Source organism: Poecilia mexicana, unplaced genomic scaffold, assembly GCF_051168715.1.
Source record: "Poecilia mexicana isolate PSO_F unplaced genomic scaffold, ASM5116871v1 scaffold_18, whole genome shotgun sequence".
Classification (NCBI taxonomy): Eukaryota; Metazoa; Chordata; class Actinopteri; order Cyprinodontiformes; family Poeciliidae; genus Poecilia; species Poecilia mexicana.
Genome location: NW_028263387.1, coordinates 24000756 through 24022682, shown reverse-complemented (window position 1 = coordinate 24022682; position 21927 = coordinate 24000756). Strand labels below are relative to the sequence as shown.

Here is a 21927-nt window from a genome sequence, read left to right as displayed (position 1 = left end):
TAACACGTTATATGCATTAAAAACACAAAGATGGATGTTTGAAAGCATTTATTTCTGTTGAATACAATGATTTTTCCATTGAAAGGTACTGAAAACATTTAAAATTACAACATAACATCAAATTAATAAAAAATAACATGAAATAAAGAAATATTAGTGAGATGCATGGTTAATGGTTGTTATTTTGTCTTTAACAATGTATATTTAGATTCAAATCCTGAAAACATTATATTCAAAGCACAAAATTTGTGACTACCAGTGCATACAGTGACAGCTAGCATGTATCCACTAACCAAAATCATGAAGAAAAATAAGTACAACAAATGATAACATATAGAGACCCATGGGGAAATGGCAAAAGGGAGATTTCACCTATTTATTTGCTACCTTTTGCAAGGAAACATTTTACACAGGTCTCACAAGAAAGGCTAATCACCAGTGTGAATATTCCTGTGACGATTTAAATGAGTTTTACTTTGGAATCTTTTTCCACAAATCCCACAGAAAAACGCTTTTCCCCTGAGTGAGTCCTCATGTGATGAGTTAAACTATTTTTATAGGCAAAACATTTTCCACAGGTCACACACAAGAAAGGCTTCTCACCTGTGTGAGTTCTCATGTGACTAATTAAAGTGCATTTGGAAATGAAACACATTCCACAGTTCACACACCAGAAAGGCTTTTCTCCTGTGTGAGTCCTCATGTGATGAGTTAAACTATTTTTATAGGCAAAACATTTTCCACAGGTCACACACAAGAAAGGCTTCTCACCTGTGTGAGTTCTCATGTGAATAGTTAAGGAAGATCTTCTGGTAAAACTTTTCCCACAGGTCACACATGAGAAAGGCTTCTCTCCTGTGTGAGTCCTCATATGAATAAGTAATTGTGATTTTCTCCTGTAACGTTTTTCACATGTCACACACGAGAAAGACTTCTCACCTGTGTGAATTCTCATGTGACGATTTAAAGTATTTTTGCAAATGAAACACATTCCACAGTTCACACACCAGAAAGGCTTCTCTCCTGTGTGAGTCCTCATGTGATAAGTTAAATTATTTTTATAGGCAAAACATTTTCCACAGGTCGCACACGAGAAAGGCTTTTCACCTGTGTGAGTCCTCAGGTGAGGAGTTAAATTACTCCTACTGGCAAAACATTTTCCACAGGTCACACACGAGAAAGGCTTCTCTCCTGTGTGAGTGCTCATATGAATAAGTAATTGTGATTTCGTCCTGAAACGTGTTTCACAGGTCTCACACAAGAAAGGCTTTTCATATTTGTGAGTCTTCATGTGAGAAGTTAAAAGACTTTTTGTGAAGAATTTCTGTCCACAGCTCGTACATGAGAAACGCCTATCACTCGTGTGACTTCGCATATGACTATTGAACTGAGATTTGAATTGAAAGCTTTTTCCACAAGTCCCACAAGCAAAACACTTTTCACCGGTGTGAGTCTTCATGTGTAAAAGTAAATACAATTTTCTTGTAAATTGTTTTCTACAGGTCACACACGAGAAAGGCTTTTCACTTCTATGAGTCATAATATGACGAGTTAAACTGGACTTGAATCCAAAACACCTTCCACAGTTCACACAGCAGAAAGGCTTCTCTCCTGTGTGAGTCCTCATGTGATGAATTAAAGAAAATCTTCTGGCAAAACCTTTTCCGCAGGTCACACATGAGAAAGGCTTTTCACCTGTGTGAGTCCTCATGTGAATCGTTAAAGTAGGTCTTAAGGCAAAACTTTTTCCACAGACCACACACCAGAAGGGCTTTTCACCTGTGTGAATCCTCATGTGAGGAAGTAACTCAGATTTTGCTCGGAAACTTTTTCCGCAGGACACACATGAGAAAGGCTTCTCACCTGTGTGAACCATCATGTGACGAATTAAATGTGCTTTGCATTGGAAACTTCTTCCACAGCTACCACATGAGAATGGCTTCTCTCCTGTGTGAATTCTCATGTGAAGAGTTAGTCTGGGTTTACTCGCAAAGCTTTTTTCACATGTGTCACACGAGAAAGGCTTCTCACCTGTGTGAATCATCATGTGACAATTTAAATGTGCTTTGCATTGGAAACTTCTTCCACAGCTACCACATGTAAAAGGCTTCTCGCCCGTGTGAATACTCATGTGTTTAGTTAAGTGACTGTTTCGAGATAATGTTTTATCACAAACTTTACAAGAATATAATTTTTGGTCTGGGTGAGCATTCATGTCACTTTTTTGTTTTGAACTGTCAGTTTTAATTTTCCACTGTTTGGTTTTCTTACATCTCTCATTTTGTTTCTGTTCTTCGTCTCTCCTTTTCCCTGGGTCTTCAGAATTGTTTCCTTCCTGATCCTGGCTCTCATCCTCAGGAGAGCCAAGAGAGATGAGTTGGTTCCTCTGTGGTTCTGTTTCATTGTGGATTCTTGGCACATTAGAAGGATTCACCAAAATGTCATCAGTCTCCTGTTTCAGCACAAGATGCTCTTCATCCTGACTGATGCAGAGTGGCTTCTCTCCTTCTTTGAACTGTTGATGTCCTACTTCATTTTGCATCTGATTTTTCTGCAGAAGTTCTCGATCTGTGAATGAAAAAACAAAATATTTTAAAGGTGAACAAAATAATGAAGCCTTCGTTTTAATCACTTGAAGCCTTTTCTTGGTTTATTCTCAAATTACTAACTTATAAATAGAAAAAATTACTTAATGAGTGTAGTCCTTCCATTGGGAAGGTATCTAGAAATTAGTCAAAACATAGTTTGGATCTCCAGCTGAGAAAAGAAGATGGCGATAGCTTGACTCTTTATGACCAATTTTTAAATGTTCAATTGGATGTTTTTGCTTCTTTTCATCAGAAGCAGTTCTTTTAAAGACCTGTGAGTAAATACATTTCCCCATTTATCCATAACAACTGGAACTTTCAATGTCCACCAAGTTATTTTTGCAATTTACCGACTATAAAAGGAGATTAATTCACCCCCTGCTACGGCAGATGTTAAATTACCGTAACAACCCGATATTGGCCCATTGGAATTTTTCAGATAGCCCAAAGTGGAGGAATTACGGTACTGCAAATTTGGCTGTGTCGTCGGCGCCATGTTCATTCTGGAAGGGTTAACCTGGTGGCTCCCCAACAGAAATAGTCCAAACAGCAGCTTGATTTAATCCTATTGTGGAGTCTTACACATAGGTCAACACTGAAAACATTTAATGCACAGAACAGTTTGCTTTATACTGCATATTAAAAAGATAAAGTAAATTAAATTAAATTAAATGAGTTTTAAATGCTGTCGATGGTTTTGGTAGGCTTCATGCATTTCAATAGCATATGACTGCAAACTGCAAACTCATCGCTGCATCGCCATTTGAATCTGGCCATTTGAATCTAAAGTTAAAGGAAATCACCCACTAGGGAACGCCCTCTTTGGGGCGTAGCTTAGATAGAGGCTAAAACAGAGAACAACAAACTATTGCTTGGGGTCATTTTGCTCTGCTAGCCCATAAGGATAGCATGAACAATGGACCAGTGGATTTTGGTATTAGTAAATGGAATTCATGAATTTGACTTGCTGACTCTTCTTCAACGTCATACATCAAGAACCTAACAGAGAAAGGATCATTCTTCTTCGTAGAACTGCACAGTGGCGCAGTTGGTAGAGCTGTTGCCTTGCAGCAAGAAGGTTCTGGGTTCGATTCCCATCCCCGGTCTTTCTGCATTTTCAGTTGAGAAACAGTCAGCTGAGTAGCCCTCACTGCTGTGTAGCTTCAACAACCACTCCTGTTAACGGTAGCTCTTTTCCTAAAATAACGGCACTTGCTACCGGCTAGATTAGATTTAGTGACATGGACTTAAGTCCCAGGGTCATTATTTTTACACTCACCAAAGGAAAGTACGAAGCCACCACATCTCTAGAATCATGTACGCTAATTTTACTGTAATCAGGGGAAACTACAATGATCAAACGACTCAATTAATCTCAATGTCCACAAGTTTCGTTGGAATTTGTAGTATGTAATTTATTAAGCAAGCTTTAGCAGGGATAAGTGACAAGCAGATTTACTTTCAGAGATTACAAACTTGCAATAAGACAACAAATTCAACTTAAATCAATTATAACCTATTTTCATTTCTATCCATGTGTCACTAGTTTAACTAAGCGAGGCTCTTGGGGGGCAGTTCAACTCACACCCAGATGGCAATTGATCCCGGCAGCAGAAATCTTCAGATGTCCTTGGTCAGAGTCTTTGTCCTGACCTGGCAAAGGCCCCTTTCAGAATAGAAGCAAAGCAGAACTGTCCGTTGTCCTTCAGACTTTTTGTTATTATTAATAAACGTTCTGATGAGTCTGTGGAAAGCCCCTACCTTTCCCAACCATCATCTCTTTCGTGACTCATTGCAGCAACTCTCTTCGGTACTTCCCTTTTTCTACTGGCCATCTGGCCATTGAGGCCATTTCTCAATGGCCTCAATTGCCAGGGAAGGCTCCCTTTTTGAGCCTTCCCAGCACCCCTGCCCAGTTCAGTGTACTAATTGCGACACAGTCTGCTTCATTTCTCACGATCTCAAATTTTCAGTCGTCTTATTTCTGTGATTCATTATAAAACATAATCAATTTGTCATTTTATGAACTTATAACTCTCAGTATGATTCTCCATCACTTATCTATTCTGTAACTCAAGCTGTTACTATTTCTAATCATCAATAATCAACATAAAACAATCAAGTTGTCACTGTTACTACAGATCAAGAATACAGAATATATATTTCAATCATACATTACAGTCAAATACAGAATATATATTTCAATTATACATTACAGACATTACAGACCATTCCAATCATTACATATGTATGTATTTTTATTAATCTTTTAATCATCATTAAATCTATATGCAAGATTACTGTTATTTCTCAGGCCTTTGCTCCGTTTTCTGCGTGTACCTGGAGAGATCTCACCACCTTATGCCAGTTTTCACGACAGAGCATGCTTACTAATTAATTATAAAACATGATAGGAATGTTTTCTCCTAGCGCACGCACACACACACACACACACACACACACACACACACACCTCCAAATATGCTGTTCTCTAGAAACCTCAACTTCCTCAGTTCCCCGTTGCTATGGAGACTCACTAGTCTGAGGAAACTGAAGTTCCCCTTTTTGTGATTTTACAATGTCCTCCCCATTTTACTTCAGTCATCAGTCATTAAGTTAGTCTACATTTTTAAAACAGTTAAAGTTAAAATCTCCTGAGTTTTTTTAAACAACATTAAATTATCAACAAATTGACACAATTAATAGAGAAGCTCTATAATTTCACAAATGCATGAAAAACTGTGAATTTTAACTTAAAATAGAAATGATCTAAATAATAAATGTATATCTTAGAAATCTGAGTTCATGCGTCATTCCATGAACCTCAGACTAAATTCATTATGGCCTTAACCCGCAGTTTATGGTTACAGGATAACATTCACAGCTTTGGCGACACTGGTACAAATTATCTGCATAATTCATGTAATTTTTAAGGGGGCAAGAGAAATATTAGCCAATTATTGTGGGTTTGATAACAAGAAATTATGACTCCATTCTTATTGGTCCAATATGACAGATTGATCTTTGTCCTTATGAGATGTATCCAAAGGAGAGCAGCGTTCAAAGTCTGTTACTGATAGAGAACAAGTTCATGCACACACACACACACACACACACACACACACACACACACACACACACACACACACACACACACACACAAGTATGAGATGAAGAACAAAAGGAGGAACTTGACAGTAGAGAAGCAGGAAAGAAACAGGGCTTGCATCTGTTTCCTGCAATTTCAATTTTTAATTTTCAAAAAAAAGATGTCACCTATTTTACCGTCTGGAATACATTTTTTATTAATTTAGAATGCCTATCAATTTTAAAGACATTTTTTAACACCTAAATTGAACACTGAATACACTTTAATTAGACATTTTTATATATATTTTTTTGCAAATGTTGGCTTAATAGGATTTCATTTCAAAATTGTGTGAATTTTAAAGTTTGCTGTTGGTGCTCTTGTTTTGAATACTGATGCCAGCGCTTTTAATTTTTGTTAGCCGTTGTTATTTCCTGTCATGTTTGGTTATCGGCCTTTTGACTGAGAAAACTGTAGATTATCAATCAAAAAAAGTTATTTTGCACCCTGTGTCTGAGATAACGTTTAAGATAATTAAATATTAAATACACATCGTTAAACTTTAGCCAGTACTTCCTCAATCTGGTTCGGTAGACATTAGGCGGTCACAGATCACAAACTGTAATTTTATATGATGAATAATAGAGAATTTTTAAGCATTTAATGTTAAAAGCTGCGGCGGAGTTTGGTGTAAACGCTCTTTGAGTTCCTTAACATATTTTTAATAGATCTCCAACTTTACTCAACCCGCATCATCAGTAAAACGTGAAGGTGTTTCGTACCTATCCGGTGTAAGATGATCTTCGGTATTCGGGTGAAATCCATCAGTCTGCGCTGATCCTCCATCTTTTCCTCGGACTTCACGTTGATTTCTGTAAACTCTGTCAACGTTTCTTCAGCAGGATTTACCTGCTAGTTGATAAACTCTCTCTGAGGCTGAAGTGAAGACACTTTTTGCAGCAAATACTCACATATTTACCTAAAACACTAAATCTGCGCGCAGCCTTCTAACAAAGCTCCCTGTGCTCCGTGTCTTTCTGTGTTTCAGTTCTGCTTTCATTTGTTCGCCCTGAGGCCCTTTTTAAAAATGCGACCAAGGGTGTAACTTTGTGTTGCCAGTTAGAGGAAAGGAGCGGGGGATGGGTGGAGTGTTTGTTATTCTGCAATAGCCAGCCACGCCCTAATCTCACCACTGACTGACTACTGGCCAGTTCTCTGTCCAACAGGTCCGGAAAATCCCTGAAACCTGGGTCTTACCCTATCATAGGTTTACTAGAGAAATTCTGTTTAAACTGGCGGCGGAGAAAACTCGTCTAGCTCTAACTACCTTCAGATCCAGAAGTTACGGCCCTCTTCAGTTGAGAAACAGTCAGCAGAGTAGCCCTCACTGCTGCGTAGTTCCAACAACCACTCCTGTTAACGGTAGCTTTCCTCCTGAAAATAATGTGCATTTGTTATCGGCTAGATTGGATTTAGTGACTTAGATTTAAGTCCCAGGGCCATTATTTTATTACTCACCAAAGGAAAGTACGAAGCCACCAAATTTCTAGAATCATGCGTGTAGATTTTACTTAAACCAGAAGAACCCTCAACAATCGGTGACTTAATTGAATTCAATGTCCACAACCTCTATTAGTATTTTTATTATAAATTTTATTAAGCAAGCTTTAGCAGGGGTAAATGACAAGCAGATTTAGTTAAAGGAATTATAAAATTGTAACAAGTAATAATCTCGAATTATAGAATCAACCATACCCTATCCTCTTTCTAATCCCTAACCTGTGTCACTAATCTCACTGAGCGAGGCTTTAGGAGCAGGACAACTCACACCCGCTGTCAGTCGATCTTGGCAGCGGAAACCTTTAGACGTCCTTGGTCAGAGTCTCTGTCCTGGTGGGGCAAAGTCCTCTTTCAGAAAAGCAACAAAGTCAAACTGTCCGATATCTTTTAGACGAACAGAATCTTCATCACTTAGTGACCTTTGTCTTTTCCCCAAGTCTGCTGCAGTTGAACAGTGATCGTAGGGTGGAGGCAGAGGAGACGGTCGGATTCAGGGGCCAGGGCTGGGGCTGACGGATCTTGTCCTTCCTTGCGGCGTGAAGTCTCAACTTTTTCCTTGGTCCCAGGGTGTGGTCCTCTGCTGATCTTTCGTCTGCGTCCTCTTGTTGACTCTCCTTCAGCGCCGCGGACTAAGAACGGTTTCCTCCCCAGCTCGCTGGCTTTTAAACCCTCTTGGCCCATAGTTGTGTATGGGAGAGGTCTCATGACTCATCCTCCAGCGGAGAGTACCTCATTCTTTCCAACCCCTGCCCCTCCTTAACGGCGAAAAACCCCGAACCTTCCTCTCTTCTGTCTGACAGCTGCAACTCCTTTGCAATACTTCTATTTTCTGTTGGCCATCTGGTTGCCTTTTTTGGCATTATTCTGGGACCTCCGCCCAGCTTAGTACTGCTTGTAACACAGTTCATTCTTTCCTCTCCTGTGCTCAAATCTACAGTCCTCTTATAATGTACCATGAAACATAATCAACTCAAAACATAATCAATTTGTTTTGTCATTATCTGAAATCATTGGCAATATACAACAATTAAGTTGTTACTGTTACTACAGATCATGAATACAGATTATATATTTCAATTATACATTACAGACATTGTAATTACAAAACATCAATCATTCCAACTATTACACACATATGTATTTTGTATTTCATTTCTTTAATCATCCTTAAATCAATATACGAGATCATTGTTACTCCTCAGGCCTTTACCCTGCTTTCTGCGTGTACCTAGAGAGATCTCACAAGTTCATGCCAGTTTTCTTGACAGGAGTGATGCACCCAGTTAACTTTCCTCTCTTGTGCTAAGAATAAAGCTAAAAGTTACATCTGAATGCCTTACAGTCTTATTAAATAAATGAGGATCTACGTCCTGATCAGGCGTGTCAGATTAAAAGTACCTTTCAAAAATAACTTTTTAGGAGGTATTAAACTACGAAATATATGTTAAAATGTACGTAATCTAATTAATCTATTTAATGTATTTCACTTGGTGATGGAATTACTAACAAAGGATCTTTTCAGTCATATTCTAATTTATGGAATGAGTCTGAATTTGTAGAATATTTGCTTTAATATAGCAAATAATAAAGAGGCGAAAAAATTGTATTTGGGTCTGGTTGGGGCAGTTGGTGAGTAAAGTGACCATCAATATCACTGGATTCTGTAAAATGTGGCTTAAAGCTGAGATGCTGATGTTTGGATATGTAAAAATATATATTCTCTCTGCATATACATCTACAAATAGTTTGGTTTCTGTCAGTTCTGTAAAGATACAAGGGAGAACAAAGCGAATTTCTCTTTTATATTGGCCAATAATTTAATTGTTGTTGTAGGAGCTGTGATTTAACATTTAACAAACTTTATCTCCTATATACTTTATGGAATATTTTATCCTATTTGACGATTTCTCTGAATATCGCCACGTTCTACGAACAAATGATGCAATTTGTGTGGGAAAAAATGTAGAAAAACCGGAAGTTGTATTATTTTTTTTCTGTCAGTAAGTGAGCTTTACGTTAAGGTCACCATGCGTGACTCGTTGCCATAGCAACCAATAAACAGCCCCAGGAGCACAGAGCAAAGACTACGTTCAGGTGCATCAGGAATAAAAACTAAAAAACAAAACAACAAAAATTTCTCACACAAAAAAGTAAGATTTCACCTGGGACTGTCCAAAGCTATGGACCTATTGGAATGGGTGACAAAGGAAAATTACGGCGTGCTTGGGCTTTACAAGAAACACCTTAATAGTACTCGGCATTTTCCAGGATAAAATTCAAGATCACAGTAAGATTTATCTTTTAAAGAATCCTTGTTGTTGCAAAGGAAATAATCACAGTCTCTGATGGGCATCCGCAATGTACGGTCAGGAATCTATGAAGATTAAACACCAAAGATGTGGCAAATATGCAGACTCATTGACATGAATTAGAATATTACTTATAAATCAATTTATTCCAGAAATTGTTAACTAAATCTAACACATTATATGCACTAAAACACATAAGTGGATGTTTGAAAACCTTTATTTCGGTTGAATATAATAATTTTCCAATAACAGGTAATGAAAACATGACATTCAAAATTACAACATAACATCAAACCATTAAAACACATATAATACAGAAATGTGGGCGAGATGCATGTTTAATAGTCATTTTGTCTGATATCGTCTGTTTACTTAACTTATGCGCTACAACGCACAGCACTGTATTTTAATGTGTTTAGTCTATATTTTATACTTATGAGACAAATTCAGAAAACGTTATTCTCAAAGAAAATTTTGTTTGGCGCACACAGCAACAGCTAACAGTAATCATGAAACTAAAAGTATAAGTACAGCAAAGGACAAACACACAAGGACTCCAAAAGATTAAGCCTAAAACTAAAAATATTCAAATGCATTGTTCCTTTAAGACACTACAAATATCACTTGTAAAAATACACAGTACATTTTTGAAAAGACACTTGCTGATTAGCAGCTCACTTGAAATAAAAAAAGTTTAATGGAAAGCTAAAACTACTTGATACTTGAGGTTCACATTATGCTGTTCTCTTAAGAAGAGTGAACATTTTTCCACAGGTTACACATGAGTAAGGCTTTCCACCTTTGTGGATCCTCTTGTCATTCGTTAGATTCCTGATCTGCTTCTTGCAAAGTAACTCTTTCCACAAGTAACACATGTGAAAGGCCTCTTACCTGTGTGACATGTAAAATGTTGATCTAAACAAGCTTTTCCAGGGAAATCACTTCCACAAGTCACACACAAGAAAGCTTCATCATATGAGGATTTAAATTCTGTTTGGTGTCATCACTTTCCCCCCCTATACCGCACCCCTGGCTGTATGACTCTTCATGTGACGATTAAAATTAGATTTGTTTATGTAGTTCTTTCCACAAGTCGCACAAGAAAAGGGTCTCTCTCCTGTGTGAATTTTTATGTGATCAATTAAATCCAATTTTCTTGTGTAACTCTTTGCACAGGTCCCACATGAGAAAGGCTTTTCACCAGTGTGAGACCTCATGTGACGATTTAAATTCTGTTTGTTTGTAAAGCTTTTTGCACAAGTCACACATGAGAAAGGCTTTTTACCTGTATGACCCTTCATGTGGCGATTAAAATTAGATTTGGATAGGTAGTTCTTTCCACAAGTCACACAAGAAAAGGGTCTCTCTCCTGTGTGAATTTTTATGTGACTAAGTAAATGACTTTTCCAAATGAAATTCTTTCCACAGGACTCACATGAGAAAGGCTTCTGACCTGTGTGAATTTTCATGTGAACTTTTAAATGTTGTTTTCGAGAGAAACGTCTTCCACAGGTCCCACAGGAGAAAGTATTCCGTCCTGTGTGAATTCTCATGTGATGATTTAAACCATCTTTTATACTGAAACTTTTTCCACAGGTTGAACATGTGAAAGGCTTCTTTCCTGTATGAGTTATCATGTGTCTCATCACATTACTGTTTTGAGAAAAGGTTTTATCACATATTTTACAATGATATAATTTTTGCTCTGGGTGAGCTTTCTTGTGTCTTTTTTGTTTTGAGCCGTCAACTTTACTTTTCTCCTGTTTGGTTTTCTGGCATCTTTTGTTGTGTTTCTGTTCTTTCTTTCTCTTTTTTCCTGGGTCTTCAGATTTGCTTCCTTCCTGATCCTGGTTCTCATCCTCAGCAGAACCATGAGAGATGAGTTGGTTCCTCTGTGGTTCTGTTTCATTGTAGATTCTTTGCACATTAGGAGGATTCACCAAAATGTCATCAGTCTCCTGTTTCACCACAAGCTGCTCTTCATCCTGACTGATGCAGAGTGGCTTCTCTTCCTCTTTGAACTCTTGATGTTCTGGTTCTTCTTTATATGAACTGGACTTCCCATCCTGGTAGCTGAATTCATTCAGAACCTCCTCCTCTTTACACACCCAGCACTGTGGGAGATCTGGACAAAAAGACAAAACAAAAGCTTTTAAATGTGACCAAGAGAAAGATATTACTGATATCCAGGCATCAAATGATTTCAGGCTTTTAGAAGTGGGGAGAAAATGGACAGTACTACCGGATTTCTAGGATAGAGTTCTGCCTTATGTAACAATGATATGTTACATAAGCTTTAATTATATCCCACCTCCTCTCAGATGTTGTAAAAGCCAAAGATATGGACTTCCTGTGAATGTCTGTAAAGGGAAACAGAGATGTGGTAGATGTGGAGGCGAACATCCTTATGGTGAGTGTGAAAATAATCCTGTTAAATGTTGTAACTGTGGAGGAAGTCATACTGCAGCAGATGAACGGTAAGAACAGAGGCAGGTGAAATTCAAAAAGTTAAAACTAATAAGAGAATTACTTATGAAGAAGCAGTAAAAGAGGTGAAGTATAATGATAATGCTCCAAAAACAACATAAGAAGTGAAAGGAGAGGCAGACAAAAATCAATGTAATATGTCGTGAAACCTGCTTAGGACTAATTGAGATCTTTCCAGGTCACGCAGAAAACAGGTCACAGAAACCTAGAAGCAATAAATAATCTTGCATTCTGATTTAATGTTGATTAAAAATGATGTAATCTTTGTTTTAAATATACTATGACTTAATGTTGATTATGAGTTCTGTGATTTTGGTTTGAAAGTAATAAGGACTCTTGACTTAACAATGGAAAAAATCATAAACGGATAAAAGTAATGACTACAAGTTAAGTGTGTCACAACTAGAGGCCAAAAGGGAGGAAGAACTGTGGTCACAGAAGAAACAGGAAATGTTGTGAAATTATGGGCGACGGCTGCAGATGAACGGGAAGCGCGAGAGCGGATAAGAACATCAGCAAGGATATTTCAAGAAAAAGAAGTTCAAAAGTAAACGATGCTGTTCTAGGGAATTAAAAGTCAGCAAATAACCGTTAGTTGCTCGGAGGAGGTGTAAGCAGCCGATGCATACACACCCAAACAGGGAAGGTATAAAAATAATGAGAGAGAAGAACCAGGCGTTCTTTGTTCCTCAGTGTTCGAGTCAATGCAGGATCAACAGAGGGCTGCGCCTTGAAACCCCGGGGAGGTGAAGACATCGCACTGCTGGAGAAGGGAACAGGATCCGTTTACCCACAGCCCGGGTTTCTGATTTGACAACTGCCCTACACTCAACCCAAAAGATCTCAATATGCTGCAGCGGACATGGGGGATAGACAAAGATCACCGAGTCATAAAGAACTGAGTCCACGGAGGACAAACACCAATTCAACTTTGGATCTATTCTGAGGAGGGTTCTGCCTTGTCGAGACAGACTCTGACCATGGATATTAAAGTTTTCAGCTGCCAAGATCATTTCAACATCTGGGGACGAGTGGAACTGCATCCCAAAGCCTCACTTATTTAGTTCGTTGACACAGGATAGGGACTGGAGGAAGGTGTGATTTCTAAATTTCTTATATATTTATCTCTTGATTTGTTGATTGGAGAAGCTGTTTGTCAGTTTTCCCCTGCTAAAGCTTGCTAATAAAATATTAAAGTCTGATTGATGCTGTGGACAGTTGAATTAATTGAGTCAATTGTGAGTTAATTCTTCTGATTGAGGTAAAATCAATGATCATGATCTTAGTAACCAGGGGGTTTCAGACGTTTTTTTGGTGTTTGTAAAATAATGACCTTGGGATTCGTGCTGAGTCTAACGCTCGCAGTCTAACAGCAAATGGTCAGGAATGTAAAGGCTTCATTAATAATCTAAACACAAAACCAGACATAATATGCCTTCAGGAAACGTGGCTCAAACCGTTGTTGCAGTTTAGTGATCAAGGTTATTCAGTCTCATGTAAAAATAGGATGGATGGAATGGAGGAGGATGTTCTTAAAGGAAAACCTGGAATTTATTCACATCCATGTAACATCAATTAGAAATTATTGCTGTAGAAATTTGGACAAATGATGGAAATATTAAAATAATAAATTATTATAATCCTAGCAAACAATTAGAAAAGTTAAAACTTGACTCAATACTAGAACACTGGAGAGGGAGAATAGTTTGGTGTGGGAACTTCAATGCTTCATGTGGAGATCAAGATGATAATAATGGAGGGATTTTAGAAGAACTGATCATTTTAAATAATTAGCAGTTTGGGTGGACTTTGTAAGAGGTAAAGTACTTAAAGAAAGCACAACAAGGAGCGATCAGATCATTATCCAATTTTTGTCAACAGATGCAGTCATTAATTGCAGGCCAGGTAGAAATTTCAGCTACACTCTCGGTAGTTGAAATTTAACACACATCAGTGTTGATTTACCTCACAATAGTGTGTAGTGTCAAAAGTTAACACTATGAATGTATTAATCTAACACAGAACGTCAGATTTTTGTTAAACATAGAAATCTGGATCTTAAAGTACTACTGGTAGGGGGCGCTGTGGTGGCACAGGCGTTAAGCACAACCCACATATGGAGGCCCTTGTCCTGGACGTGGCTGTTGCAGGTTCGATTCCAGGCCTGGCGACCTTTGCCGCATGTCTTCCCTCTTCTCTCGTTACCCGTTTTCCTTTCAATTCACTATCAAATAAAGGCCACTAGAACCAATAAAACCATTAAAAAATGACTACTGGTAGTCAATAATCCCCAGATTCACTTTAAGAAGAAACATTAGATGCCACTTGATTACATACAAAAACACACAAATTGCAGTTTGAATCTACTTTTATTTCAAACAAGCCCAAAACATAAAACAGCTCTGGCTTTGCAAACACAAAGATCACACAATATGACAAAGTGGCACAATTTTCCACACATCTCGTTAGAAAACTTCTTGTCATGAGGTCTGGAATAAACCAAGTCCTTGACAGAAAAAACATAAAATAAATCTACTCTCACTAATACAATATACACTGAAATGATCATCAAAATAAAATGTTCATTCTGCAAGTCAAAATGACTACAATGACGTTAGTGACTTTTCTTAAAGTAGGAATTTCTGTTTCACTTCCAGTACAAACAAACATACCAATCTGATATTCAGTTAAATAGTTCTTCACACAATTAGTGGTGGACGCTTCACAGTACATGCTTATATTTAAAGCAGAACTTAAAACCTCACCTCCATCAAGCCATCGATACTTTTCTTTCTTCACTGGACCAAACTCAAATCTCCGAAAATCTAAATCCTCCCAGTGGTAAGCTAGCTGTCTAGTGTTGTTTAACCAATGCTTTTGTGATACTTTTCAAGTTTTTTTTTACTGATCTTTTAAAAAACATTATGTTTCACCTCAAATCTCATGCACCATACATGGAGATTTCTCTAATACGAGGATAACGCAGCATAAAATGATTGGAATCAGCCTTTTCTGAGATCTAAAAAGCTTGTGGTGATCCTTCATCAAGTGCTTCAAATAGTGAGTCGTACCAGTTGTTAAAATGGGTGAAAACACAATATTCACAACCTGAATCAAGAGGAGCAGCAGACTCCAGTAACATCTATTTCCAGTACATCACCAAAAATAAGAGGCGTGTTTCTCACAAGACACCAAGACTGAACTCATCCAGTTTGAACCCACCAGGCCTATTCTTTCTCTCAATACAACCACAGTTGAAACTTTGTGACAACAGTTCCAAAGAAAGATGTTTCTGGTTGACAAGATACTGAAAGAGAAGTCTGACTTCATATTGGACCTCACCTCCATCAAGCCACCTTCAAGTAAATCGTGAGTTGTGTCCACTGCATGGTTGTCAAAAGTGCGGGAAAATTTCAACGTATTTAGTAAGCATGTCTTTTTGACACCAAACGTTGAAACTAACAAAGGATTTTCCTGCACAATGTTCTGCATGGATTTCTTTTTAACTTCTGTGGTGTGCTTTACAGACAAAACAAAGAGAAATATTTGCATCCAAGGATATTTATCACCTCAAGTGTGCAAAAATCTCGCTCTTAGCTCCCTGACTCTGGGACTTTCCTTGGCCCTTCCCACATCAATGTTGAAAACAGTGGTTTGGATGAAGGTGTAGAAGTTGTAGAGCGATTCTTGATAGTTGACACTGAAGATGAAGTGTGACTTGAAGAGCTCGTCGAAAGCTGCCAAGGATGTCTGTCCCTTGCACGGGACGGCCTTGTGATCGATGACGATGTAGCGTCTTTGGATGCTGCTCTTCTTTTCACCCACACACAGGAGGAAGGGCTGTCCCGGTTCCACACCAGCAAGGAAGGTTTCAACACTGGCTCCCATCTTTGACATAACATTCAGAAAAATCACAGGAAAAATCATGAAATGTAGCACAGACACATCCAAACAGCCAACTAATCCAATAAGAAACTGCTTCAACATGAGAGGTACGATCATCAGCAGTAGATATCTTGCTTACCGGCAGAAATCTCACAAGGTGATCGACAGCTTGACATGCGCTGATTTTGGCACATTTCTTGTGGCCTTTGGAGGTCGGGGGAAGGAGGTGAACCAACAGCAGGATGCTCGACAGGTCACTGTCCCAACCTAGAGCAAAAAACAACAAATATAGACACATTCAGATAATACACAACGGATACTTTAAAAAGAAACGTGTGCCAAACTAATCAGACCCACTTCTGTCGTGCTGCGCAAACAAGAGGTCTTCGATGTGTGTATTGGAAGTCAGTTTTCTGCACTCTGTCAGGATCCTAGGTTTGAAAAAAGTAGGCCATTTCGCCAAAAACCTGCCCGACACCTCCTCTCCAAACATCATGGTGAAGTCCTGGTCAATCTACAGAAAAAAACATGTTTTTTTTATACCATTTCAGATTTAAATGTATATATTATGAGTTAATAATAAGAAGCCATTTGTCTTACCAGTCCGGTAATGTTCAGAAATCGTGGGAAGACGTCCAGGACCGCTGAAGAGCGCGTTTGATCTCGAAGCAGAGTTTGTCGATACTGAAACGTGGCCCTCATCTTCTCTTTGACCACCAACTCATCAGCTGAATGTTTCAAAAAGGTTATCGCCTCCTGACACTCCTCACCAAGCAGCTGCTCAGCAGTGCAAGGAACCTCTCTCTTTCTCTTTGGACTGTCCTGGTAGGTCGTGCTGGTGGAGGATCTCTGGATCTGAGCTGCACAGCTGCGCTGAACAGTTTTAATCCTCCAGGCCAAATAGCCAGACCCACTCTGTTGGTCATAGAAGTGTTCCTGTCATCGTGAAAACACAGAACTTTAGAGCAAGTTTAGAACATGTTACTGCTGCTCAAGTGTTTCATATAAAAACTTACATATCCATTCTCTGAGTATGGATCTCTGAGGCTGGGGAATAGAGAGATGATGCCCAAAGCATATTTAGTTCGAACAGAGACTGGTGGGATCGTCCTGAAAGATGAAGACTGAATTACTACAACGATTGTATCAGAGTTTAATTCCTCCATGGGATATATATTCAAAAATGATCCACTGATACTCATTGTCTTAAAACTAATGTACCCTTAAACATTTTTTTAAAGTATAAAAATGAATGTTGATGCTTTACCCATAAATTTCAACCATTTTGGCCACAAGAAGGTTTACCAGACGTCGTCTTGTGCTATCCGACAACGTTCTCAGTTTGTCATACTCGTCCAAAATAACTTGTCCAGCCGGTTTTGCCAGGAGAGCATTTCTCACCATCTGCAGGATTAAAGATCGCAAAGTCAGAAATGACCGTTTTCATCATCATCCAATTCAACCCACAGTTTAACTGCACCATATCTTTAGATCATTTGCTACAAAAGCTGCTCACCTCTTTTGCTGCTTCCCGGTCAGTCTGTGTTCCCGTCTCTCCATTTATGTGAACAGTTACTGTTGCATCAGATGAATCAGAGGAAACTGACGCGGATGATTTGTCTGACACGGTTGACTCCAACGAAGCAGATGGCAGATTGCGCCGACGCACAGCTGGAAAGAGATGGAGGAATGTGCACACAAAGTGAAAAGATTATTAGTGGCAAAACCTTTTAGTTATAATTTACGCGGCTGAACCTCACCTGTTGGCTTCTTTGTTGTCACAGTCACAGTAAGGTTCCCTGCTTCCAAAAGCTCCTCAAACACATCTGCATCAACCTCTGTCCCCGATTCATCCGTCAAGTGCAGCTCAGTCTCAAGTGGAAGATTTAGCTTCTCAATGACTGATAAAAAAAGCAATAAATTTGTCTTAATAGAAAAATTACAATTAAACTTTTACCAGAAGTTTTTCAACATTTTAAGCCAACTTGTAAAAGTACTTTTGGCATTACAATAAGCCATCACAAACACAACTCCATGATAAGACTTTTAAATTGATCCAACGGGTAGCAAGTAGTCCACACACACATTCTGGACAACATGAAAACGGATGCCAACCTTTATGAAGAAATGTGCTGAAGTCATAACCATCTTCAGTCGCAGCCATTTTGACGTACTTCTGCGTTCCTCCAAACTTCACCCTCACCAACATGATGTGCTGATGAAGAAAAACAGGCACCCACAATGTGATATTACATACAGAAAAAATGCTTTAAAGGCATGAGACGGGCCGTGACCGTATTTCTTTTTTTCTCTATATTATTAACGAGTCAGTTATTAACGCCTGAACAATGGGAGCCAAACCGTGGTGCAGTTAGCTCAACCTGCCTGCCCTCACGTTGGCTAACAGCACCATCACTACCCACAAGCACAAAGATTGGCAACACAACATAAAGTGAAGGAATACACATAACAGTGATGTTACTGTTGAATCACTGAATAAAGTTAGGAAAACTCACTGGCATTTCAGACGCAGCGTGGCGGCAGCTGTGTGCGACTCAGTTACAAGCTCCGCTGACACGCAAATTTAAAAAAAATCATAATTAAAAATAAAAATTAAACTACTTCTACTCATTAAAAGCTCCGGGTTTAGTGCAGGAATTGGTATGGTGGTTCGAGGTGCTAATTCTTTAGGAAGCCTCCAGCCATTTGTCTGCAGCCATATGCCAGCACACCTGCACATCGACAATCAGGAGCTCAAGTCCCGGTCCAACGTCACGAAAACAACAACAACACAGCTAAATTATATTTTAACTCAGACGGCCTTCAGAGTTTTCCAACAAGCTTAATGTTCAGACAGCCTGAGCTACACTTGTTTATCTAGCTTAACCAATAACAAAAAAAGTGAAGTTGTTCATATTTATCACACAAGCGCATATAAACTATGTATATTAATCAACACACTAGCGCCAAAGGAAAATTAGTGCACCCATAAAAATATGCCAAAACGTACCTTGTAACGAACGATGTTGGCTCCAGACGGGACTCTTTGAGACTGCTGTCCCCGCTCTTCAGGCAAACACGGCACAGAAATGTTAGAATAATGAGAGCAACTCTGTCTGGTGTTGATTTCAACATCAACTCCAGACAGAGTTGCTTAATTTTAACTCTCTGGAATAACATAAACTCTTTTGGAAAACTTCTATCATTGAATTGGACTAAATAAGTCTTGAATTAACACTGCATTTTTAACATACAACACCAACACTGGAAAGCTAACACTTTTGTTATTACTGTGTATACTGTTTTTTTTTTTAAACTACCGTATTTTCCGCACTATAAGGCGCACCGGATTATAAGGCGTATAAAATAAATGCTACAGCAGAGGCTGGAGTTACGTTATGCATCCACTAGATGGAGCTGCACTAAAATGAATGTCAACAAAACAGTCTGACTCCGGTTGGTGAGGATGAGGAGAGCCTTCCTGGGCCGGGGCCGGACGATGGTCACCCTTCTCTGTTCGTGCAAAGCATGTTGGTGGAGAACGTGATGCTAAATGACCTGCAGACGACCTGATTCTAGACGGCTGGTAGATAGATAGGTCAGTCAAACTTTATTAATAGATTACAAACCAGCGTTCTGACAACTATCCCAGCATGCACCGCGCGCTTCTTGTTCTACGTGCGAAAATGAAGTCGGCGGCTGCTCACCGTAGCTGCTAGACCTGTTGTGGCTCAATATTGGTCCATATATAATGCGCACCGGATTATAAGGCGCACCATCAGCTTTTGAGGAAATTGAAGGTTTTTAGGTGCGCCTTATAGTGCGGAAAATACGGTACTTACGATTAAAATGTCCTGAGTTCTTATAAACTCAATATTAATTTATCAACAAGTCAGCAGAATTAACAGAGCAGCTGTTACATAAATAAGGATAAACTATGAACTATAACTTAACATAGAAATTACCTAAATAATAAATATAACATTACAACTTAAAAATCTGATGTTTAAGTTTATGTATCATTTAATAACATTATTATTGCCTTAGTAAACCCTAAGGAACTGGAGGCAGTTTTTTTCTGTTGAAACCGACTAAACAAGCTTTTATTTTAATATAAATGTATTTGGTTTTATATAACCAATTAAAGCAACCATTTTTATTACTACAAAATAAACAAAAAGGATATAAACAGTAATAAGTGTAAGATGCAGAGTAATTATGCTCAAATTTGCACAAACATTAGGTCACAGGTTGCAAAAATCTAATGTTTCCAATCTCTGATATGTTTTTTTTTTTAAATGCAAAATCAATCTACTCACGTAAGAGTGTCAATAATAACATTACTCAAGTAAAAGAAAAAAGCACAGTGCAGTAAAACTACTCTAAGAACCTTTTCCCCAAAATGTTACTCAATTAAATGCAGCCAGTTCATTTACAATTTCCCTTTTGGGCATAGATAACAGTTCTTTAAGGCTATTCTTGTAAGCAAGCTTAACGTGATACACTAGCATCATTTAATTATCATTTATCTAACATTACCTGCATCCAACAGCACTACTCAACTCACTGTTAGCTTGAGGGGAATAACTGCAAAGGTCTTTGGTGAAATGACTAACACACACTGGGGTGCCGCACTGAAGTTGCGTTTAAGGCGACTCGGAAAAACACGATACGACATGTTACAGCAGTTGTAAACGCTGATAAAAGTACCGGTGAGCTGTGGGAACCCCTGCAGTACTAAATCACCGACCCCTCCCCACGCATAAGGGCATCACGGATCACAAACTGTAATTGTCATAATATATGACGAATAACAGTCCGGGTCGCAGTTAAGCGTCTAAGTTGGTTCAGATTCGTCATTACAGTTTGGATTTGGTGTAAAGTCCCTTTCAGTTCAGCGCTCCCTAACCTGTATACAACTCTCGTTAACATATCTCCAACTTTACTCAAACCTGTATCATCTGTAAAAAGTGAAGGTGTTTCGTACCTATCCGGTGTAAGATGATCTTCGGTATCTGGGTAAAATCCAGCAGTCTGCGCTGATCCTCCATCTCTTCCTCGATCTTAACGTTGATTTCGGTCTGATCCTCCATCTCTTCCTCGATCTTGACTTGGATTTCTTTAAACTCCGTGAATGTTTCTCCAGCAGGAGTTACCTGCACGTTGATAAACTCTCTCTGAGGCTGAACTGAAGACATTTTTACTGAAAATATGGAAATGTTTACCTAAAACACCACACTTGTTTTCAAACTACCTTCTAACAAAAGAAAAGCTAACGCTACCACGCGCTCTGTGACTTTCTGTGTTTCACTTTAGCAGTATTGAAGAAACTGTAAACGAGTTTTAGTTCCGCTGTAAATGTTCCGACTTGAGTCTCCTCAACATAATTAAATAAATTAAAAATATTATTGAAAGATTCATTTATTTTAGTAAATGAGTTCACCCGAGTTAAACAGGGTATATAGAATAATTACACACAGATAGGTGTTTCCAGGTCTTTTATTTCTGTTAGTTATTAAAATTTTATATCAAAAGGTACTTTTAATCTTACAAAAGAACCATGTTGGAACGTATAATACATTTTTTGAGTATGATCTTTTTGTTTGTAAAACAGAGTCTAATGTTATTATATCAGGTTGTAGTTTCTTTAGGTTGAAATTCAGTTGTAAAGTTAAACAGTGAACAATTACATATATTTTTGAGCAGAGGTGGGCAATCCTGGTCCTGGAGGGCCGGTGTCCTGCAACTCTTAGATGGTCCAACACACTTGAATCCAACAGCTCCTAAGTGCAGTGAGGTTCTCCAGAGTCCTGCTAACGACCTCATCGTTGGACTCAGGTGTGTTGAAGTAGAGATACATCTAAAAGTTTCAGGAGACCGGCCCTCCAGGCCTGGAGTTGCCCACCCCTGTTTTAGAGAAACACAGAGATTTGTGGTTTTGACTTGAAAATAATTAGCTATATTGTGACAGAGAAGCACCTTCATGCTGCCACCTGTTGACAAGAACCTG

The 21927-nt window shown here is 38.6% G+C and overlaps 2 protein-coding genes across 2 annotated transcripts; both read right to left on the bottom strand.

The window, feature by feature from the left end:
• Positions 1-33: 33 nt before the first annotated feature.
• On the bottom strand, positions 34-8017 carry LOC148154279 (uncharacterized). The gene is made up of 2 exons (XM_088016155.1): positions 6459-8017; positions 34-2568 (listed from the first exon to the last, which is right to left on the bottom strand). Exons 1-2 carry the CDS (start codon positions 6520-6522, stop codon positions 461-463), a joined length of 2172 nt encoding a protein of 723 aa, XP_087872281.1. The 5' UTR covers positions 6523-8017; the 3' UTR covers positions 34-460.
• Positions 8018-14382: 6365 nt separating this feature from the next.
• LOC106908533 (uncharacterized) lies at positions 14383-21244 on the bottom strand. Its single transcript, XM_014974665.2, has 11 exons — positions 20905-21244; positions 18928-18983; positions 18033-18132; positions 17678-17818; positions 17434-17588; positions 17185-17321; positions 16934-17027; positions 16518-16853; positions 16275-16431; positions 16057-16184; positions 14383-15920 (listed from the first exon to the last, which is right to left on the bottom strand). The coding sequence occupies exons 1-11, from the start codon at positions 21113-21115 to the stop codon at positions 15603-15605; spliced, it is 1833 nt and encodes a 610-aa protein (XP_014830151.2). The 5' UTR covers positions 21116-21244; the 3' UTR covers positions 14383-15602.
• Between the last annotated feature and the right edge of the window lie 683 nt (positions 21245-21927).

What these genes read in the sequence shown, in the direction of transcription:
- LOC148154279 (XM_088016155.1), bottom strand. Translation starts at nt 6,522, where the DNA reads ATGGAGGATCAGCGCAGACTGATGGATTTCACCCGAATACCGAAGATC. An exon ending in GATCATCTTACACCGGATAG is followed by an intron (nt 2,569 to 6,458) that starts GTACGAAACACC and finishes TTTCATTCACAG; the next exon opens with ATCGAGAACTTCTGCAGAAA.
- LOC106908533 (XM_014974665.2), bottom strand. Translation starts at nt 21,115, where the DNA reads ATGTCTTCAGTTCAGCCTCAGAGAGAGTTTATCAACGTGCAGGTAACT. An exon ending in GACAACAAAGAAGCCAACAG is followed by an intron (nt 17,589 to 17,677) that starts GTGAGGTTCAGC and finishes ATCTCTTTCCAG; the next exon opens with CTGTGCGTCGGCGCAATCTG. An exon ending in ACCTTGTGAGATTTCTGCCG is followed by an intron (nt 15,921 to 16,056) that starts GTAAGCAAGATA and finishes GTTATGTCAAAG; the next exon opens with ATGGGAGCCAGTGTTGAAAC.